General features: G+C 36.4%; 1 protein-coding gene across 1 annotated transcript in view; it reads left to right on the top strand.

Annotated features, from left to right (window-relative positions):
- LOC121370395 (apoptosis-stimulating of p53 protein 1-like) overlaps positions 1–18,538 on the top strand; it is a 119,513-nt gene that overhangs the window by 17,311 nt on the left and 83,664 nt on the right. Inside the window, exons 2-3 of the mRNA XM_041495584.1 lie at positions 909–1,056; positions 2,833–2,958. Coding sequence (XP_041351518.1) covers positions 909–1,056; positions 2,833–2,958 — 274 coding nt within the window. The remainder of the gene's footprint in view (positions 1–908; positions 1,057–2,832; positions 2,959–18,538) is intronic.

Raw genomic sequence — 18,538 nt, 5'->3', positions numbered from 1 at the left:
ATCCCTCCCCCACCACACGTCTGTATCTCTCCTCACCTTACTTCTGTATCCCTCCCCACCTTACTTCTGTATCCCCTCCCTCCCCACCACACTTCTATATCCCCTCCCCACCACACTTCTGTATCCCTCCCCACTACACTTCTGTATCCCTCCCCACCTTACTTCTGTATCCATCCCCACCTTACTTCTGTATCCCCTCCCTCCCCACCACACTTCTATATCCCCTCCCCACCACACTTCTGTATCCCCTCCCCACCACACTTCTATATCCCCTCCCCACCACACTTCTGTATCCCTCCCCACTACACTTCTGTATCCCTCCCCACCACACTTCTGTATCCCTCCCCACCTTACTTATGTATCCCCTCCCTCCCCCCACCACATTTCTATATCCCATCCCTCCCCCACCACACTTCTGTATCCCTCCCCACCCTATTTCTGTGCCCCCTCTTTCCCCCACCACATTTTTCTGTATCTCCTCCCTCCCCCACCACATTTCAATATCCCCTCCCCCAATACACTTCAGTATCTCTCCCTCCCCCACCACACTTCTGTATCCCTCCCCACCTTACTTATGTATCCTCCTCCCTCCCCCACCACATTTCTGTATCCCCTCCCTCCCCCACCACATTTCTATATCCACTCCCCATATACACTTCAGTATCCCTCCCTCCCCCACCACACTTCTGTATCCCTCCCCACCTTATGTATCCCCTCTCTCCCCCACCGCATTTCTATATCCCTTCCCCCAATACACTTAAGTATCCCTCCCTCTTGTGGTATAATATTCTTACACACTATAAACTCGTGCAATAAATAACATGGCAAAACAACGGGTGTGGTTGTGTCTATTTATTACATATTGTTATAAAAAATATTCAAAATAAAGACAAGTAATTTTCTTCCAGATTCTTGTTCGTGTGTACAGTGAGGATGGCAGTAAGAAGAGTGTTGAAGTCCCGGTGACGCCGGACTCCACGGGCGGGGATGTGTTGCAGTGTGTTCAGGATCCCAGTGAACAGCACTGCTACCTGGTGGAGAAATATGAAAACTATGGTGGGTAAAACACATCTCAGCTCTATGAGATCTACCACTACTATAATATGGCCCACAGCCAAGACTGGCTGGGTACTCCCAAAGTTATGGTTTTCCAAAAAACAAGTTGTTATGCAGAGGCAGATCCAAGGAGGAACCAGGGGAACTGTCCCCCTAAAAATATTCAAGTGCCCCCTTTTTTCCTCTCTTAATTTATTCTTCTCCATTGGGATGGTTTTTTTAATAATTTGGTCCATGTGTCCTTTTCCCCATTAGTGCTCCCACCCTCCAAATTTAAATAAAAAAAAAAAAAATTAAAAACAATTCCTGTAATGTTTAAAGATTTCAAAACATTCTAAAAACAAGCTTTTTTCCGAACTATGTATATACCAGTAAAAAAACAAGAGTACTGGTGAGGTACATGACACACCTGTTGGTAGTTTGATAGAGAAGCACACATAATAATGAATATGTTATGTGTATGACTGGATTATAATTTGTGCAATGGGATGAATTAACTGTTTTGGATCCACTGCTGATGATCCTGCAACCACTGGGGAAGGTGCTGTCTCATAAATAAAGCTATTGGTCTTTATTGCAAAGAGAACAATAGTGACACATTTAAATTGATGGTTGAAGTTAAAGTTTATTTGGTTTAACGACACCACTAGAGCACATTGATTTATTGATCATCGGCTATTGGATGTCAAACATTTGATAATTCTGACATATAGTCTTTGAGGGGAAACCCGTTACATTTTTCCATAAGTAGCGAGGGATCTTTTATGTGCACTTTCTCACAGACCACAGCCTTTAATATACCAGTTGTGGTGCACTGGTTGGGATGGGGGAAAACCCTATCTGAGAATGGGTTCACTGAGTTGATTCAATCCTATGACGCAAGCATCTCAGGCGAGCGCTGTACTGACTGAGCTAGATCGTAGATGAAAAAACAGTTAACGCATGTAATGTTAACTTTTGGCAAGATTAACACTCTTGGTTGATGTTTAAATTCCAGACATGTTATGTGATTTATCTGTCATAGAAGGTCAGTTATCTAAAACAACGAAAAGTAGGTCTGGTGCGCGAGTGACCATGTAATAGTAAAAGGTGTATTATCAAGAATCATGAAAAGTAGTTCATGGTGATCTAGCAATAGTACATGACACAAGTTGTACTTGCACGCAAGTTTGATGATCCGATATCAGTTGATAAGGAAGATATAGCCTGGACAAGGATTTCCTTGATTATGCAGTAATCTGTGAAAAGTAGGTCACAATGACATAATTATGGTATGCGACACATGGCCATCCCCAAGTTGAAGTTGCATACAAGGTTTAATGATCATGTAAGGAAAATATGCCTTCGATGAAAAAGCCAATGGACCCATGTATGGACAGACGGACAGACGGGCAATGCCATACCATAATATGACCCATCAAAGATAGGTGTATAAAAAGACGAAGAAAAAAAAAGAGTGAAATAGTGGAGACTGTCTACATGCAAAAATGTTTTATTTTACAAAAAAAATCAGCTTAGCTTATGTTTTTGAAGGGCTGGGACATAGTCCATTGGTAAAGCACTCACCTGATGTGTGGTCGGTCTAGGATCGATATCTGTCAGTGTACTGCGACTGGTATATCAAAGGTCGTGGTATGTACTATCCTGTCTGTGGGATTTATTTTATTTATAACATGTGTTACAACATATTAAAATGTGTATTTGACTATGACAGCAGTAAAAGCTAATAACTAAACTGAAAAGTAAAATTTAAAAATTGTTTTGTCTCTCCCCCAGAACGAGTGATTAATGAAGAAGAGAATATCTGTGCACTGCTGGACCAACACAAAGACTTAAAGGATGAGGTGAAGCTGTATCTCAGATATGGCAGCCCAGTCGGCTGGCCGACCAGTCCACCTGTCGGTAAGGTGTCATTCAACATTTATTACATAGAGTGAAACCTGTCTAAACCAGACCATGAAGAAACCGGAATAATGTCAAAACCTACCAAGTTTCATGGTCCCGAATTACCAAAATTCTAAAACTTGACCCTCTAAACACCAGATCCTGACTAAATCTGATAAATATTAGATCCCCGGTGTGATCTGGTTTAAACAGGTGTCACTGTATATAACATTCAGTGAAATGTATAAAAATAGTGGTGAAGTAATGGTGACTTCTGTTGTTAGTGAAAAAAAAAAAAAAAAGGTTTTATTTAACAAGGTACTCAACACATTTTATTTACAGTTATATGGCGTCAGATATATGGTTAAGGACCACACAGATATTGAGAGAGGAAACCAGCTGTCGCCACTTAATGGGCTACTCTTTTCGATTAGCAGCAAGGGATCTTTTATATGCACCATCCCACAGACAGGGTAATACATACCACAGCCTTTGATATACCAGTTGTGGTGCACTGGCTGGATAGTGAAAATAAGGACAGGAAGTTGTTATCTTCACAATAGGCACTGTGATTTCATTGTACATGATATTCAATGAAAATGACATACTAATTGTTCAATGAACATGTCTATTTTTACAGTGGTAACATTGCTTGTGAAAATGTAGACCCATAGGAATGGTATCTGGCTTAGGGGTGCATGATATCTAATGGTTAGGGACACAGTCTGTAATGAGGGGGACACAGGTTACAGTTTTATCTTCATTTAAATCTCTTAGATACAGTCGAATCCACTTTATTGCATATTGGTTTATAACATAAATCGGTTATTTGCATATTATTCAGCTGCACAGAACTTTTTAGCATTAAATCAATACAAATTATGTCGCATATTTGAATAGCTTTATAAAGACCAACATTGGTTAATTGTAATATATTATGACCTCTCCATAATATCCATCTTTACTGGTTACACAGGTAACAATGGATTTCTGGTTTGTCTTTTGAATGAATAAAGGTAAAATGATGAATGTTATATAATAAATAAAACATTTCATGCTTATTGTCAAATATTATTTATATTTCCTTCTCTTTGATTGACATCCAATAGCCGATGGTTAATAAATCAATGTGCTCTAGTGGTGTCATTAAACAAAACAAACAGATCCTTCTCTTGATATCATGGTTTCCATGATGAAATTCCATGATATCATATTTCATGATTTTTAGGAGTATAAAATAAATAGGAAGGAATCCGGTATTAAAGGGACACGCCCAGTTACGGCTAGTTGTTAACCATTACAGCGTTGTTTTTCGCTATTAAACCCCATTTTTCACAAATAAAATTGCACTTTACTTACATTTTATTATTTAGAATACACATTTCCATTCACCTGAAGTGCTTTTTGGTAATCCTGGTAATCCTGATGTTTGTAAAACCACGAAATGCATTTTTTGTATTTCTTAACAACAGGTGTGCACTCGAGAAAAAAACTTTAAGCAAGCGAGGTCCAATCTATTTTTAGATCGAATCTTCCTGTGTGAACGTCACAGACATTGGTATACCACGTGACCGTTATCATTTTTGGTTCGGTTTGTTTTCTCGTGCATGGTTTGCGCAATCATCATTCGATTTGTTGTCGTTTGCTTGTTATTCATTTGTGAGATTTTTCTTCACAGTTCGTGAACATTTTCAGTAACAAAGTTCAGACAAGTAAGTATCTCAATACAAAACGTTACAAACTCTTAAAACTAATAATTTTGCTAAGTCTTACGATATCTGGAGAGGGGATACAATCAGAACAGAACAGTTGGAACATGTCCAGGAGAGGTGAAAAGAATGCACCACAAGTCTGTGCGCACTCTGTGAAATTTGTTGTGACGTAGGCATTGTTGTGCTTCGAGCGACATCTACCGGTGACATCAGAATACTAACTTTCAAAATTACTTCAAGCAATTGGGACATGGGGATTCCCATGGTATTTATCGATATAAAACCTGCTTTTTCACTCCATTTGATAAAAACGTGATCTAAGTGTGTTACAGGTTTGTAGATTAACCAAATTATAATTTATTTTCACTGGATGGAACTAGGGTGTGCGGCTTTAAATATTAGTCAGATAATTTGAAATGACAAAACTTCAATTCAGACTGAGTGTCTTATATGCTAGCAAAGTTAACCAAATATAAATATCCACATCAGACTGGGTATTTCCTCACATAGTATCTGCAAGATAAATAAATAAATGTAATCTATACTTAACATACCTGTCCTAATATTTAGTTTATATGTCTTGTTATTCTAATGTGATATGGTGAACTACAGTCCTTATATCATTGACATGGGAATACAAAATAATTTACCTTTTCCTTATCTGTGTAAATATGCACATAAACTTATCATTTGTGACACCTAATAGATGATGTGTATTTTTGTGCAGGGGTGTCGTTAAGCATACATTCATTCATTCATTCATTCCTTACCAGGGCAGGACGTAGCCCAGTGGTAAAGCGCTCGTTCAATGTGTGGTCGGTCTGGGATGATCCACATCGATGGGCCCATTGGGCTGTTTCTCGTTCCAGCCAGTGCACCACGACTGGTATATCAACGGCCATGGTATGTACCACCCTGTCTATGGGAAGGTGCATATAAAACATCCCTTGCTGCTAATAGAAAAGTGAAGTGGCGACAGCGGATTTCCTTTCTCAATATCTGTGTGGTCCTTAACCATATGTCTGTCACCATATAACCGTAAATAAAATGTGTTGAGTGCATCGTTAAATAAAATAGTTCCTTCATTCATTCCTTACCTGTGTTAGAAATCAAACTGGCAAATCTTATGGCATACATTTGTATAGTTATTTCTTGTGATGTAATTCTGTACTTCACAGCCTAACATTCCTGGAATACAAATCACAATCTTTGTGTATATATTTAATATTTAAGATTTTAAAGAACCATTGCCATTGATATGAAGAGGATAACATATCCAACATCAAGCTGTTACCAGTATCCAAATATATATTTTGTTTTCAAGATTCTGTTATGTATTTTGTTGCTTCATAAACAGTAGTCAGATTTTCTTATCTTAAAGTAATCAAATATGGTGTATTTTTATCTTAAAATAATCTCTTAAGTAAATAGTTTTATGTTCATTCTTTCTTATTTCTTTGGTGTAAAACTTATCACTGTTGCAAATACACAAACATGACATTGTTTTGGCAAATAAAACATATATGTTTGTACGATAACGACTCAAGTACATTCAGACAACTGTGTTAGGTGGTTTGTTTTTAAATATTAATTTGCTTGCACATAACACACAGACATCTTTTTATCTGTTAGATTCAGCAGTCAGCATAACTAAAAACAAATCCTTTTTGTTTTGGCATTGATTTATTTTTCCCTTTTTTTGGGCTGGGTGGATGGGCTGGGGATGAAGGGATGCAGTTTTTTATTTTTTATTTTTTGTGGACAAATGAGCTTGTCATATTTGCATGCCTTATACAACTAGGTGAAACTGTTCAGCCACTTTCAGAAACTTGCTAGCACTGGGAATAAGCTCATCGAGTATAATCGGTTTATACCAACCAATCAGTTTTAGATTACACAAACAGAACTATATGAACATAAAAAGGATTTGAAATATGAAGACCATGCACCTATTGTCATGTTCACCAAGAGAGACACTACACATCACTAATTTAATAACTATTTAATATATTTTCACTGGCATATGAAGTGGGGGAGGGCAAGGGGACATGTGCCACCCTTACACTTTGTAGCAGCAGCAATGGTTTTTATATCTTTATACATGTATTTATATGTATGTGTGTGTGTGTGTGTTTGTGTGTGTGTGTGTGTGTGTGTGTGTATGTGTGTGTGTGTATTCTCCCACTTTTTGGCACCTTCCTACACCAGGTCAGGTCAGGTCAGAGTGTTTAATGTGCACATTCAGAACAAGCTGTTGTAGCACACGCCTGTCCTGGGCACAGATGCCTGCCTCAGCCAGCTCCTCCATCCAGGACAGGAAAGGGGTAGGGTAGGTTGGAGGGGAGAGGAGCCACCTGCACTGGCAGGTGTAATGGAGCACCAGCAGTCCTACTGGGACTCATAACAGGGAGAGGGTGGTATGGTGCTATGGAATTTGGAAAGTCCCATAGGATTAAGCCAAAGAGAAAGTGTGCGCACTTTTGTGAAGGAAATTAGGAGCATTTTTGAACGGTCTGCCAAAAAGTAAAAAAGAGAGCTACATATAGTTTTGGAAATTAGTAAGCCGAGAGTAGCTCGTTAAGTGGACCTAGTTTCCTACACCCGTGATTTTGTCTTTATGTAATCATGAAAACAAACACCAGCACCAACATATTAACATTAATTCCATCATTTAAACTGGATGAGCAAATAAGTTAACATTTTCCCGCACCATTTATTATGGATTTTTATTATCAATCATCATATTGGTGGTAAATCCAAATGGATCAATTTTCAATTGTTATCGATCATTGGAAACTGCCTTCTTAAAGGGCAGTCTTAAAGTTGCATAAAGGTGGCTTCCTGCAAAAATTATTGATTAAATTTTGCTTTGAAATGTATATATTCCTTCAACTATCATCCCATAAAAAATTTATAACCTACTAATTTAATATTATAAAAAAAAAAAAATTGAAGAATCTTTATAGAATGAATGATGAAATTGGGCATGTTCATTTGAGGTGAACACTTCATAACTTTATGCAGAAAGATTTTTCCGACAAGTTTACTGTCTTTGTGCAATTCATCTGTCTATAATGGCCCTATCTAACTGTTGACAGTCAGTCTGCCAGATTTTGTGGATTCACAGATTTCATAAACCTTGTTAAGACATAATAGGACAAGAATTTGGTCATACTGAATGCAACACTATTTACATGGCAGCCAGTGCACCAGGACTGGTATATCAAAGGCTGTGGTATGTGCTATCCTGTCTGTGGGATGGTGCATATAAAAGATCCTTGCTGCCAATCGAAAAGAGTAGCTCATAAAGCGGCGACAGCAGGTTTCCTCTCTCAATATCTGTGTGGTCCTTAACAATATGTCTGATGCCATATAACTGTCAATAAAAATGTGTTGAGTGCGTCGTTAAATAAAAACATTTCCTTCCTTCCTTCCTATTTACAAGGTGTTCAAACTCATTACAGTTTCTGTATTCCTGAGTTATTTATGCAGTTTATGTGGTATTGATTAATTTGTAGTTATTTGTGACAAATAAAGGTAAATATAATGAAATATGACACTTTCAACTATAATACTGTAACTTTAAAACAGAGGGGTGGGATATTCATGTAGCTCAGTCAGTCGAGAGTTCAGCTGAGGTACTTGCATCATAGGATCAAACCATCTCGGTGGACCCATTCTCATGTTGTTGTTTTTTCTATCCCAACCAGTGTCTTATGACTGGTATATCAAAGGCCATGGTATGTACTGTCCTGTCTGTGGGAAACACAAATAAAAGATCCCTTACTGCTTATGGAAAAAATGTAGCCGAACCATCTCAGTGAACCCATTTTTTAATTGTTTTTTCCCTTCTCAACTATTGCCCCATGACTGGTATATCAAAGGCTATGGTATGTACTGTCCTGTCAGTGGGAAAGTGAAAATTAAAGATCCCTTGCTGTTTCTGAAAAAATGTAGCAGGTTTCATCTAAAACTGTCAAAAAAATTAACCAAATGTTTTATATCCTATAATTAATAAATCAATGTGCTCTAGTGGAATCGTTAAGCAAAACAAACTTTAGCTAGAGTTGGCTACTGCTAAACAAAGATCAGTTTATTCTATATATGATTTGGACAGGTAAAGTGACCTCTAGTACACAGAGTTGGCTACTGCTAAACAAAGATCAGTTTATTCTATATATGATTTGGACAGGTAAAGTGACCTCTAGTACACAGAGTTGGCTACTGCTAAACAAAGATCAGTTTATTCTATATATGATTTGGACAGGTAAAGTGACCTCTAGTACACAGAGTTGGCTACTGCTAAACAAAGATCAGTTTATTCTATATATGATTTGGACAGGTAAAGTGACCTCTAGTACACAGAGTTGGCTACTGCTAAACAAAGATCAGTTTATTCTATATATGATTTGGACAGGTAAAGTGACCTCTAGTACACAGAGTTGGCTACTGCTAAACAAAGATCAGTTTATTCTATATATGATTTGGACAGGTAAAGTGACCTCTAGTACACAGAGTTGGCTACTGCTAAACAAAGATCAGTTTATTCTATATATGATTTGGACAGGTAAAGTGACCTCTAGTACACAGAGTTGGCTACTGCTAAACAAAGATCAGTTTATTCTATATATGATTTGGACAGGTAAAGTGACCTCTAGTACACAGAGTTGGCTACTGCTAAACAAAGATCAGTTTATTCTATATATGATTTGGACAGGTAAAGTGACCTCTAGTACACAGAGTTGGCTACTGCTAAACAAAGATCAGTTTATTCTATATATGATTTGGACAGGTAAAGTGACCTCTAGTACACAGAGTTGGCTACTGCTAAACAAAGATCAGTTTATTCTATATATGATTTGGACAGGTAAAGTGACCTCTAGTACACAGAGTTGGCTACTGCTAAACAAAGATCAGTTTATTCTATATATGATTTGGACAGGTAAAGTGACCTCTAGTACACAGAGTTGGCTACTGCTTAACAAAGATCAGTTTATTCTATATATGATTTGGACAGGTAAAGTGACCTCTAGTACACAGAGTTGGCTACTGCTAAACAAAGATCAGTTTATTCTATATATGATTTGGACAGGTAAAGTGACCTCTAGTACACAGAGTTGGCTACTGCTAAACAAAGATCAGTTTATTCTATATATGATTTGGACAGGTAAAGTGACCTCTAGTACACAGAGTTGGCTACTGCTAAACAAAGATCAGTTTATTCTATATATGATTTGGACAGGTAAAGTGACCTCTAGTACACAGAGTTGGCTACTGCTAAACAAAGATCAGTTTATTCTATATATGATTTGGACAGGTAAAGTGACCTCTAGTACACAGAGTTGGCTACTGCTAAACAAAGATCAGTTTATTCTATATATGATTTGGACAGGTAAAGTGACCTCTAGTACACAGAGTTGGCTACTGCTTAACAAAGATCAGTTTATTCTATATATGATTTGGACAGGTAAAGTGACCTCTAGTACACAGAGTTGGCTATTTGAGCATGGTTTGACTGTGTGTATATTAATTTTTAAATCCATGTTTCTTGTGGGATATAATGCTTTTTGGGGAGGTTGTTGTTATTAGATATTAAAGTCAAAAGAAAAAAATTGATTAATAAGAAACTAATCTGAATTTTCACCTGATAAAAAAAAATGACCTTGATGTTATTCACATATAATGAAATAAACCGAGATATAAACTGGTTCTCATATTGTCCACATATAAGCAAATAAATTGAGATGTTTTGTGTTGCCACTGATCAAAAGCCTACAGGATGCTTTCTTTGATGGCATATGTATTGGTCGGCAATGGAATGAATGTACAATATAGTTCATCAAATTCATTTCTTCACCAGGGAATTGGGTACAAAATAAACATTGTACTTGAAAGACAGACTACAAAGGACATGAAGCTGTTTATTAATATTATATGAGAACTTGTCTGGAATGGAGGGTGTGAAAGAACCGACCATATGCGAGACACTATAGAAATAAACCTGAAATACGCTACACCCATCTTCGATGTACAGGGGGTGAAACGTAGCCCAGTGGTAAAGTGCTCGCTTGATGCATGGTCGGTTTTGGGATCAATCCCCGTCAGTTGGCCCATTGGGTTATTTCTCGCTCCAGCCAGTGCACCACGACTGGTACATCAAAGGCCAGTGTATGTGCTATCCTGTCTATGGGATGGTGCATAAAAAAGATCCCTTGCTGCTAATTAAAAAAAAGTAGCCCATGAAGTGGCGACAGTGGGTTTCCTCTCAATATCTGTATGGTCCTTAACCATATGTCTGACGCCATATAAATGTAAATGAAATGTGTTGAGTGTGCATCGTTAAATAAAACATTTCTTTCTTTTTTCGATGTACAGTGAAAACTCTCAAAACCAGACACTCTGTAGACCGGAATTCCCTCAAAGCCGGACATTTTTCATGATCCATTTATGTATATTCTTACTCTAATCATAAATTAATTACAAATTTGTTTAATGATATCTATATACAGTTTACTGCAGGCTTGTAAAACTTTATAGTAGTATGCTTACTTTATTCACAAATGAATTTTTAAAAGATAAGAGACATGACCACATCACATTGGTAATGTTTTCTTTTATCACCTTGGGTTTACTCAGATCAACTATTTTGCTGTCTATATTTGCAAAAGATTGAAGAATGTTTTTGTTTTTGTGCAATGGAATTTTTTTTTTTTAATAACACACACCAATTATAAAAACAATCCTTCAGTCTGTTTGCAGTTTGAGTTACATACAAAGTAAGCAGATTTTTTTTATTTGTTTCACAGGAATACAATTTGTACAATTTTAATTCATTTAATTAAAAAAACTAAAATTTCTAAATCCATCTTAATGAAATACGTGTACTAGTACAAAATAAAATTGTGCAAAGGGAGAATACAAGAAAATAAAAATAATTAATAGAAGATTGTTTTGCTGGATAAAAGATAGTGTGACTGACCTCGGTGGTGTCATGGTTAAGCCATCGAACATAAGACTGGTAGGTACAGGGTTCGCAGCCTGGTACCAGCTCAAACCCAGAGTGAGTTTTAATGACTCAGTGGGTAGGTGTAAGGCCACTACACCCTCTTCTCTCTCACTGTCCACTAACAACTAACCCACTGTCTTGGACAGACTGCCCAGATAGCTGAGGTGTGTGTCCATGACAGTGTGCTTGAACCTTAATTGGATATACGCTCGAAAATAAGTTGAAATGAAATGAAAGAATAGTGTGGGTTGCAATATGATATATATATATATTACTTTAGGTTCTTATTTCAAAAATGTAATTAAACAAATAACAATTAAATAATTTAAAGAAAAATATTTGTTTGTAACCAAGACTAATTATTTTAGCAGTGGGGTAGATCTTTTTTTGGCTCATATTAAATAATGAATGAAAGTAAATTGCAGTCCCAACATGTGCAAGGGACATTTGAGTGTGAGACAGGTGTTATGCTGTTTACGCTAACATTAACACAAAGGACAATTTATACTGATATGAATAATAAATAATATAGATGCTATTTAGCAATTTAGTGCAGTATTTTAATGGAGCTAAAATAGTAATAACACTGATGTCCTACACATAAAAGAGACATAAAGAAAATACTAATTTTATTTGTTCTTGTCAGGGACAGGGTTAGTTTTGACAAAAAATATTTTTGTTTGTTTTGAGGTGGTTTTTTTAGGAGTGGGGGGTTGTTGTTTGTTTGTTTGTGGAAAATTATTTATGTAGCAGTAGGTGGTGAAATGTGCATGAAGGTTTATATTAAAATTAGCTATATAGTTTACTTAATTATTAGAATTTTGTACTTAACTTAGCAAATAAATGTGAAAATAAAACTAAAAGGATAATGAGTTTGTTGCATTGTAAGATGTTTCGGACTAATAAAATATTTCTATGATTAAACTTACATATAAAATATAGTTTCTTGTTTAGAATATCAGTGTCTGTATATTCAATGTGTTTCTGGTCGTCTTAATATTTGTAAGAAGCCCAAAGTGGATTTTGTCTTCAAATAATTTTGTATGTATGAAATTTTTTATTTTAGGACAAATATTAGAACGATCAGAAACACGTTTAATATACAGCCACTAATATATTATGCAGGAAAATATATTTGATATGTAATTACAATCGTTAAAAAGTCTCTGTTAGTCGATAACATCTTAAAAATGGCAGCAAACTCAGGAATGTCCCTTTAAATGAAAAAAAACAAATGAAAGAGTGGCGAGTGCAGTATTACACTCAGGTATGTCTGACTTCCTAAATAATAAGCAGTTAAGTTAATGTAGAAAGCTAAAATTAAAAAATGCTTTGTTTAATGGCACCACTAAAGCATATTAATTAATTAATTAATCATCAACTATCGGATGTTAAACATTTGTCAATTGATAATTCAGACAAGGTGTCAACAGAGGAAACTCACTTGCAAAAAGGAATCTTTTATGTGCACTTTCCCACAGAAAGGACAGCATATACCACAACCTTTGATATACTAGTCATGGGACATATGTAATTTTACTCCTCTATGTTTTACTGTCGAATTGATTAAATATAAATTTTTTGTGATTGACAAATAGTAAGAGAACATTTACAACCAATAAACTATACTATCCGTGTGGTCCTTAACCATATGTCCGACACCATATAACCGTAAATAAAATGTGTTGAGTGTGTCGTTAAATAAAACATTTCCTTCCTTCCTATACTATTTTTGCTTTAAAAAATGTATTAAATGTTTTTATTTTTTTAATTATATATAAGCATTCCACATATGAAACTGGATGCAAAACATTACAGATATGTACAAACATGACATACAAACATCATACTATTCTCAATAGCTCAATAGCTTAATAGCTAATACTCAATAGTCAGATTGTTGTTGGGTTTTTGTGTGCTATATACCCCCTCCCTTCTTATTTGATATTTGTTTTCTTATACCCCCATATAGCACACTGGTTGAACTTTAACAACTGACAACAGTTATCCCTTATTTCAATTGCATGTCTTGTTTCGTGAAACAGAGTAATGAGTGTCTTCGGATTTCACTGTTAATTTCAAAGGCTGGTTAATTGGAGATCTCTTTATGTGGAACACATCGTGGGCCATGTTTCTGTTTGAAGAGTTTCAATGGGTGAGGGCTGAACCGCTCACCTCCAACCAGTGACTTTATCTAACGCAGATAAGTTCAAAGGGCAGGATCAGCTATCTAAATGTCTTGCCAGGTTGTCAAACACAGCCGTCCACTGGACAGGGGCCAGTTAGTTAGCAGACGTTGGTAATCGGGTAAGTCTTGTGTGGTAGCAGTGCTGGCAGGATTTAGTTTTTCCATCAGTGAAATAACACTGAATCTGGATCTTTCATTAGTTCATGAGGGAGATTTGAAGACGTTTTCACAGTGAGAAATATAATATTTGTGATTTATTGTAGTGGTGATTAGTTACAATTTTTCACAAATTTATTTTAATCGAAGAATTCTTTTCAAGGATTTTAGTGTAAATGTTTTTACCTGCTATGGAGTAAGGATATTGACGGTGTTTGTGTGTAACGGCAGAGTTCACGTTTTTGTCATTGTACTTGGAGAGATGATACTGTTGAAGTTAGGGGTCCTGTCTCTTGTGTTAGTTTGACAGACTGAAGATAATTGTTTTCACTTTTTTTGTGGTAGCAGTTTTCAAATGAGATGTAAGATAATTCTTAACAATTTACTTGTGTGTATACTGTGTGAAGGAATATCCTATTGACAACTTATATTTATAAGAATCTTATCAGCTACATATATCATTGACAGTGTCTATGGATTGAGGCATGCTTCTTTGAACTTTTTTGGATTGAGGTGTGCATCTTTGAATTTTTTTTTACTTACAACAAAAAAATCTTATGCATGGATGTTTAAATACTTGTTGTGTATTACTGGATAAAGTTTGATGATTTGTGATGGTTGCTGGTGATTTTACTTGAAATATTAACTGAGTGTTCCATATTGGAGATATGATCAACACATAAGTGGGAATTATACTGAAATGCACAAACAAGGTGAGTACTCTATAAGCTACATAGAGGATATTTCATGTGTTTTGTCAAATATGATTTATATCTCAAGAGTGAAGTTTGCAATCATATCTCACGAGTCGCGCTTGCACAATGAGTGTGATATGATTGTAAACTTCACAAGATGAGATATAAATCATATTTGACAAAAAAACATGAAATTTTCTATTTATTATATAACTTTTGGCAATTTACCTTTATTTTTAAAATGCCAGCAGCAAAATAGTTCCGGCTTTCTTACAGTGAAGATAACACTTTCTGCAGTGACGATAACACATTTTGGAGTGAAATAGTGAAATTTTCACTCTAAAATGTGTTATCATCACTGAGTGACTGTAACACTTTTATTTCACTGATATTTTAAGATATTTCACTAAATGTTATCTAATAATTAGTTTTATTATATTTTTCTGTCTGAATGTTTTTTACAGTAAAACAAATTTTATAAGAAAGTCCAGGAAACAGACATCAATACATGTATTCCAAATATCAACAGATGATGATTTTTTAAGTAATGTTTTAACTGTTTCAAATGTATGCTTAGGATTTTAAGTCTTGATTTCTCACTGGTGTTTCAAAGGTTTAAGCCTTGAACTATGCTCAGATAGATTCCATTTGCATGTTAAAAGCCTATTTCTCGTTTCAACCAGTGCACTACAACTGGTATTTCAAAGGCCATAGTATGTGTTATCATGTCTGTGGGATAGTGCATATAAAAGAGCTGTTGCTACTGATGGTACAATGTAGTGGGTTTCTTCTCTAAGACTATATGTCGTAAATACCAAATGTTTGACATCCGATGGAACAATGTAGTGGGTTTCCTCTCTAAGACTATATGTCATAAATACCAAACGTTTGACATCTGATGGAACAATGTTGTGGGTTTCCTCTCTAAGACTATATGTCATAAATACCAAACGTTTGACATCCGATGGAACAATGTAGTGGGTTTCCTCTCTAAGCTATATGTCATAAATACCAAATGTTTGACATCCGATGGAACAATGTTGTGGGTTTCCTCTCTAAGACTATATATCAGAATTACCAAAATGTTTGACATCTGATGGCCGATGATTGGTAAATCAGTATGCTTGTGTGGTGTCATTAAACAAATCAAACTTTAATGTTTGCTGTCAGATTCATATCAGAAGACATAGGCTAATCATTATGTACATGTAGTCTGATTCTCTGATACATCAGTTGTTAAACTAAGTTCAACCCAGTATGACGGTAGATGTATTGCACTACTTATTTAAGCTGCAATATAAATTCACCACACTACATGTATCTTAAGTGGTCTTTGGTGGTAATTTAATTGATGATGACTGACGTTACTAATATGTATATTTTTAGTAATATCGGTCACGGTCAATTAAATGGCCACCAGAGTTTACTTAAAGAGACATTCCTGAGTTTTCTGCATTGTAATATGTTTCCGACTAATAAAATATTTCTACGATTAAACTTGCATATTAAATATATTTTCTTGTTTAGAATATCAGTGTCTGTATATTCAATGTGTTTCTGGTTATCTTAATATTTGTAACAAGCCCAAACTGGATTTTGTCTTCAAATAATTTCGTACATATGAAAAAAAACCTTTTTAGAAAATAAAATGAAATTTAACCTAGTACAAATATTAGAATGATTAGAAACATCTTTAATATACAGCCACTAATATTTTATGCAAAAAAATATATTTGATATGTAATTACAATCATTAAAAAGTCTTTGTTAGTCGATAACATCTTAAAAATGGCAGCAAAATCAGGAATGTCCCTTTAAGGTAATCTGTGAATTTGTTATGTTAGCATTATGATTATCTAATACAAAGCCAACAGCAAGAAATGATAGCGTACAACAGTGACGAATACACACATATTTGAAATTCAAAAATCAGCTTACGATGTAACATCAGTTACCATGGAATTGCCCATTAGCTCATTCAAAGTAATTCTAACTCACCCTCCCTATTATTTTCAATGTGATTTTATTGTCTAACAATGGTTTTAAATTAATTCAAGTGTCAGATATTTTACTTTAAAAAAAATTAATAATAATAAAAAAGCTTAATTTTTTTTTTAAAAGGTAAACTGACAAATCAAACTGCATTGAACTAAAAGTGTTGAGGAGAGAAAATTGTGTTCCTCAAAGTAATAAGTGTAAGAGTGGTCAGGAAGGGAGAAATAAAAATAGAAAACCCCCTATAAAACCCCACAAAACAAAACAAAACCAAAAACCAAAACAAGACAACAGTTAATAAAGTACTTTTTCTAACAGATGAATGAGCCACAGAAATGGTTTCATTTATAAATCATTTCATACATATTTTTATGTTGCATTTTGAATCTGTTCAATCTAGATTATCAGCTATTTTAATGACCCATTGACTATACTATAAAAATCAGAAGTTTAAACAAGGAATGTTGTGGTTCACACCCCTCAGATTGAATTGATGGGGTGGGTTGTGTGTCGTCATTCCTGTTCCCCTCAGGGGCGGGTTGTGTTTCATCATTCCTGTTCCCCACAGTGGTGGGTTGTGTGTTATCATTCCTGTTCTCCTCAGGGTGGGTTGTGTGTCATCATTCCTGTTCTCCTCAGGGTGGGTTGTGTGTCATCATTCCTGTTCCTGTCAGGGGTGGGTTGTGTGTCATCATTCCTGTTCCTGTCAGGGGTGGGTTATGTGTCATCATTCCTGTTCCCCTCGGGGGTGGGTTGTGTGTCATCATTCCTGTTCCTGTCAGGGGTGGGTTGTGTGTCATCATTCCTGTTCCCCTTAGGGGTGGGTTGTGTGTCATCATTCCTGTTCCCCTTAGGGGTGGGTTGTGTGTCATCATTCCTGTTCCCCTTAGGGGTGGGTTGTGTGTCATCATTCCTGTTCCCCTCGGGGGTGGGTTGTGTGTCATCATTCCTGTTCCTGTCAGGGGTGGGTTGTGTGTCATCATTCCTGTTCCCCTTAGGGGTGGGTTGTGTGTCATCATTCCTGTTCCCCTTAGGGGTGGGTTGTGTGTCATCATTCCTGTTCCCCTTAGGGGTGGGTTGTGTGTCATCATTCCTGTTCCCCTTAGGGGTGGGTTGTGTGTCATCATTCCTGTTCCCCTTAGGGGTGGGTTGTGTGTCATCATTCCTGTTCCCCTTAGGGGTGGGTTGTGTGTCATCATTCCTGTTCCCCTTAGGGGTGGGTTGTGTGTCATCATTCCTGTTCCCCTTAGGGGTGGGTTGTGTGATCATCATTCCTGTTCCCCTTAGGGGTGGGTTGTGTGTCATCATTCCTGTTCCCCTTAGGGGTGGGTTGTGTGTCATCATTCCTGTTCCCCTTAGGGGTGGGTTGTGTGTCATCATTCCTGTTCCCCTTAGGGGTGGGTTGTGTGTCATCATTCCTGTTCCTGTCAGGGGCGAGACGTAACCCAGTGGTAAAGAGCTCGCCTGATGCGTGGGTGCTGTAGGATTGATCCCCGTCGGTGGACTCATTGAGCTATTTCTCATTCCAGCCAGTGCACCACAGCTGATATGTCAAAGGTCATGGCATGTGCTGTCCTGTCTGGGATAGTTCATATAAAAGATCCCTTACTACTAATGGAAAAATGTATCAGGTTTCCTCTCGAGAAGAGTATGTCAGAATGACTAAATGTTTGACATCCAGTAGCCAGTGATTAATAAATCAATGTGCTCTAGTGGTGTCATTAAACAAAACAAACTTAAAAATTTGTTGTCTTCCTGTTCCCATCAGAAATAAAAATTTATGTGTGTATCTGTTTGTTTGTTTGTTTATACTTATATTTGTGCTTATATCCACTTATGGTTCAAG

Source organism: Gigantopelta aegis, chromosome 4 (genome assembly GCF_016097555.1).
Source record: "Gigantopelta aegis isolate Gae_Host chromosome 4, Gae_host_genome, whole genome shotgun sequence".
Taxonomy (NCBI): domain Eukaryota; kingdom Metazoa; phylum Mollusca; class Gastropoda; order Neomphalida; family Peltospiridae; genus Gigantopelta; species Gigantopelta aegis.
The sequence above is the reverse complement of the archived record's forward strand: the minus strand, read 5'-3'. Positions and strand labels throughout refer to the sequence as shown.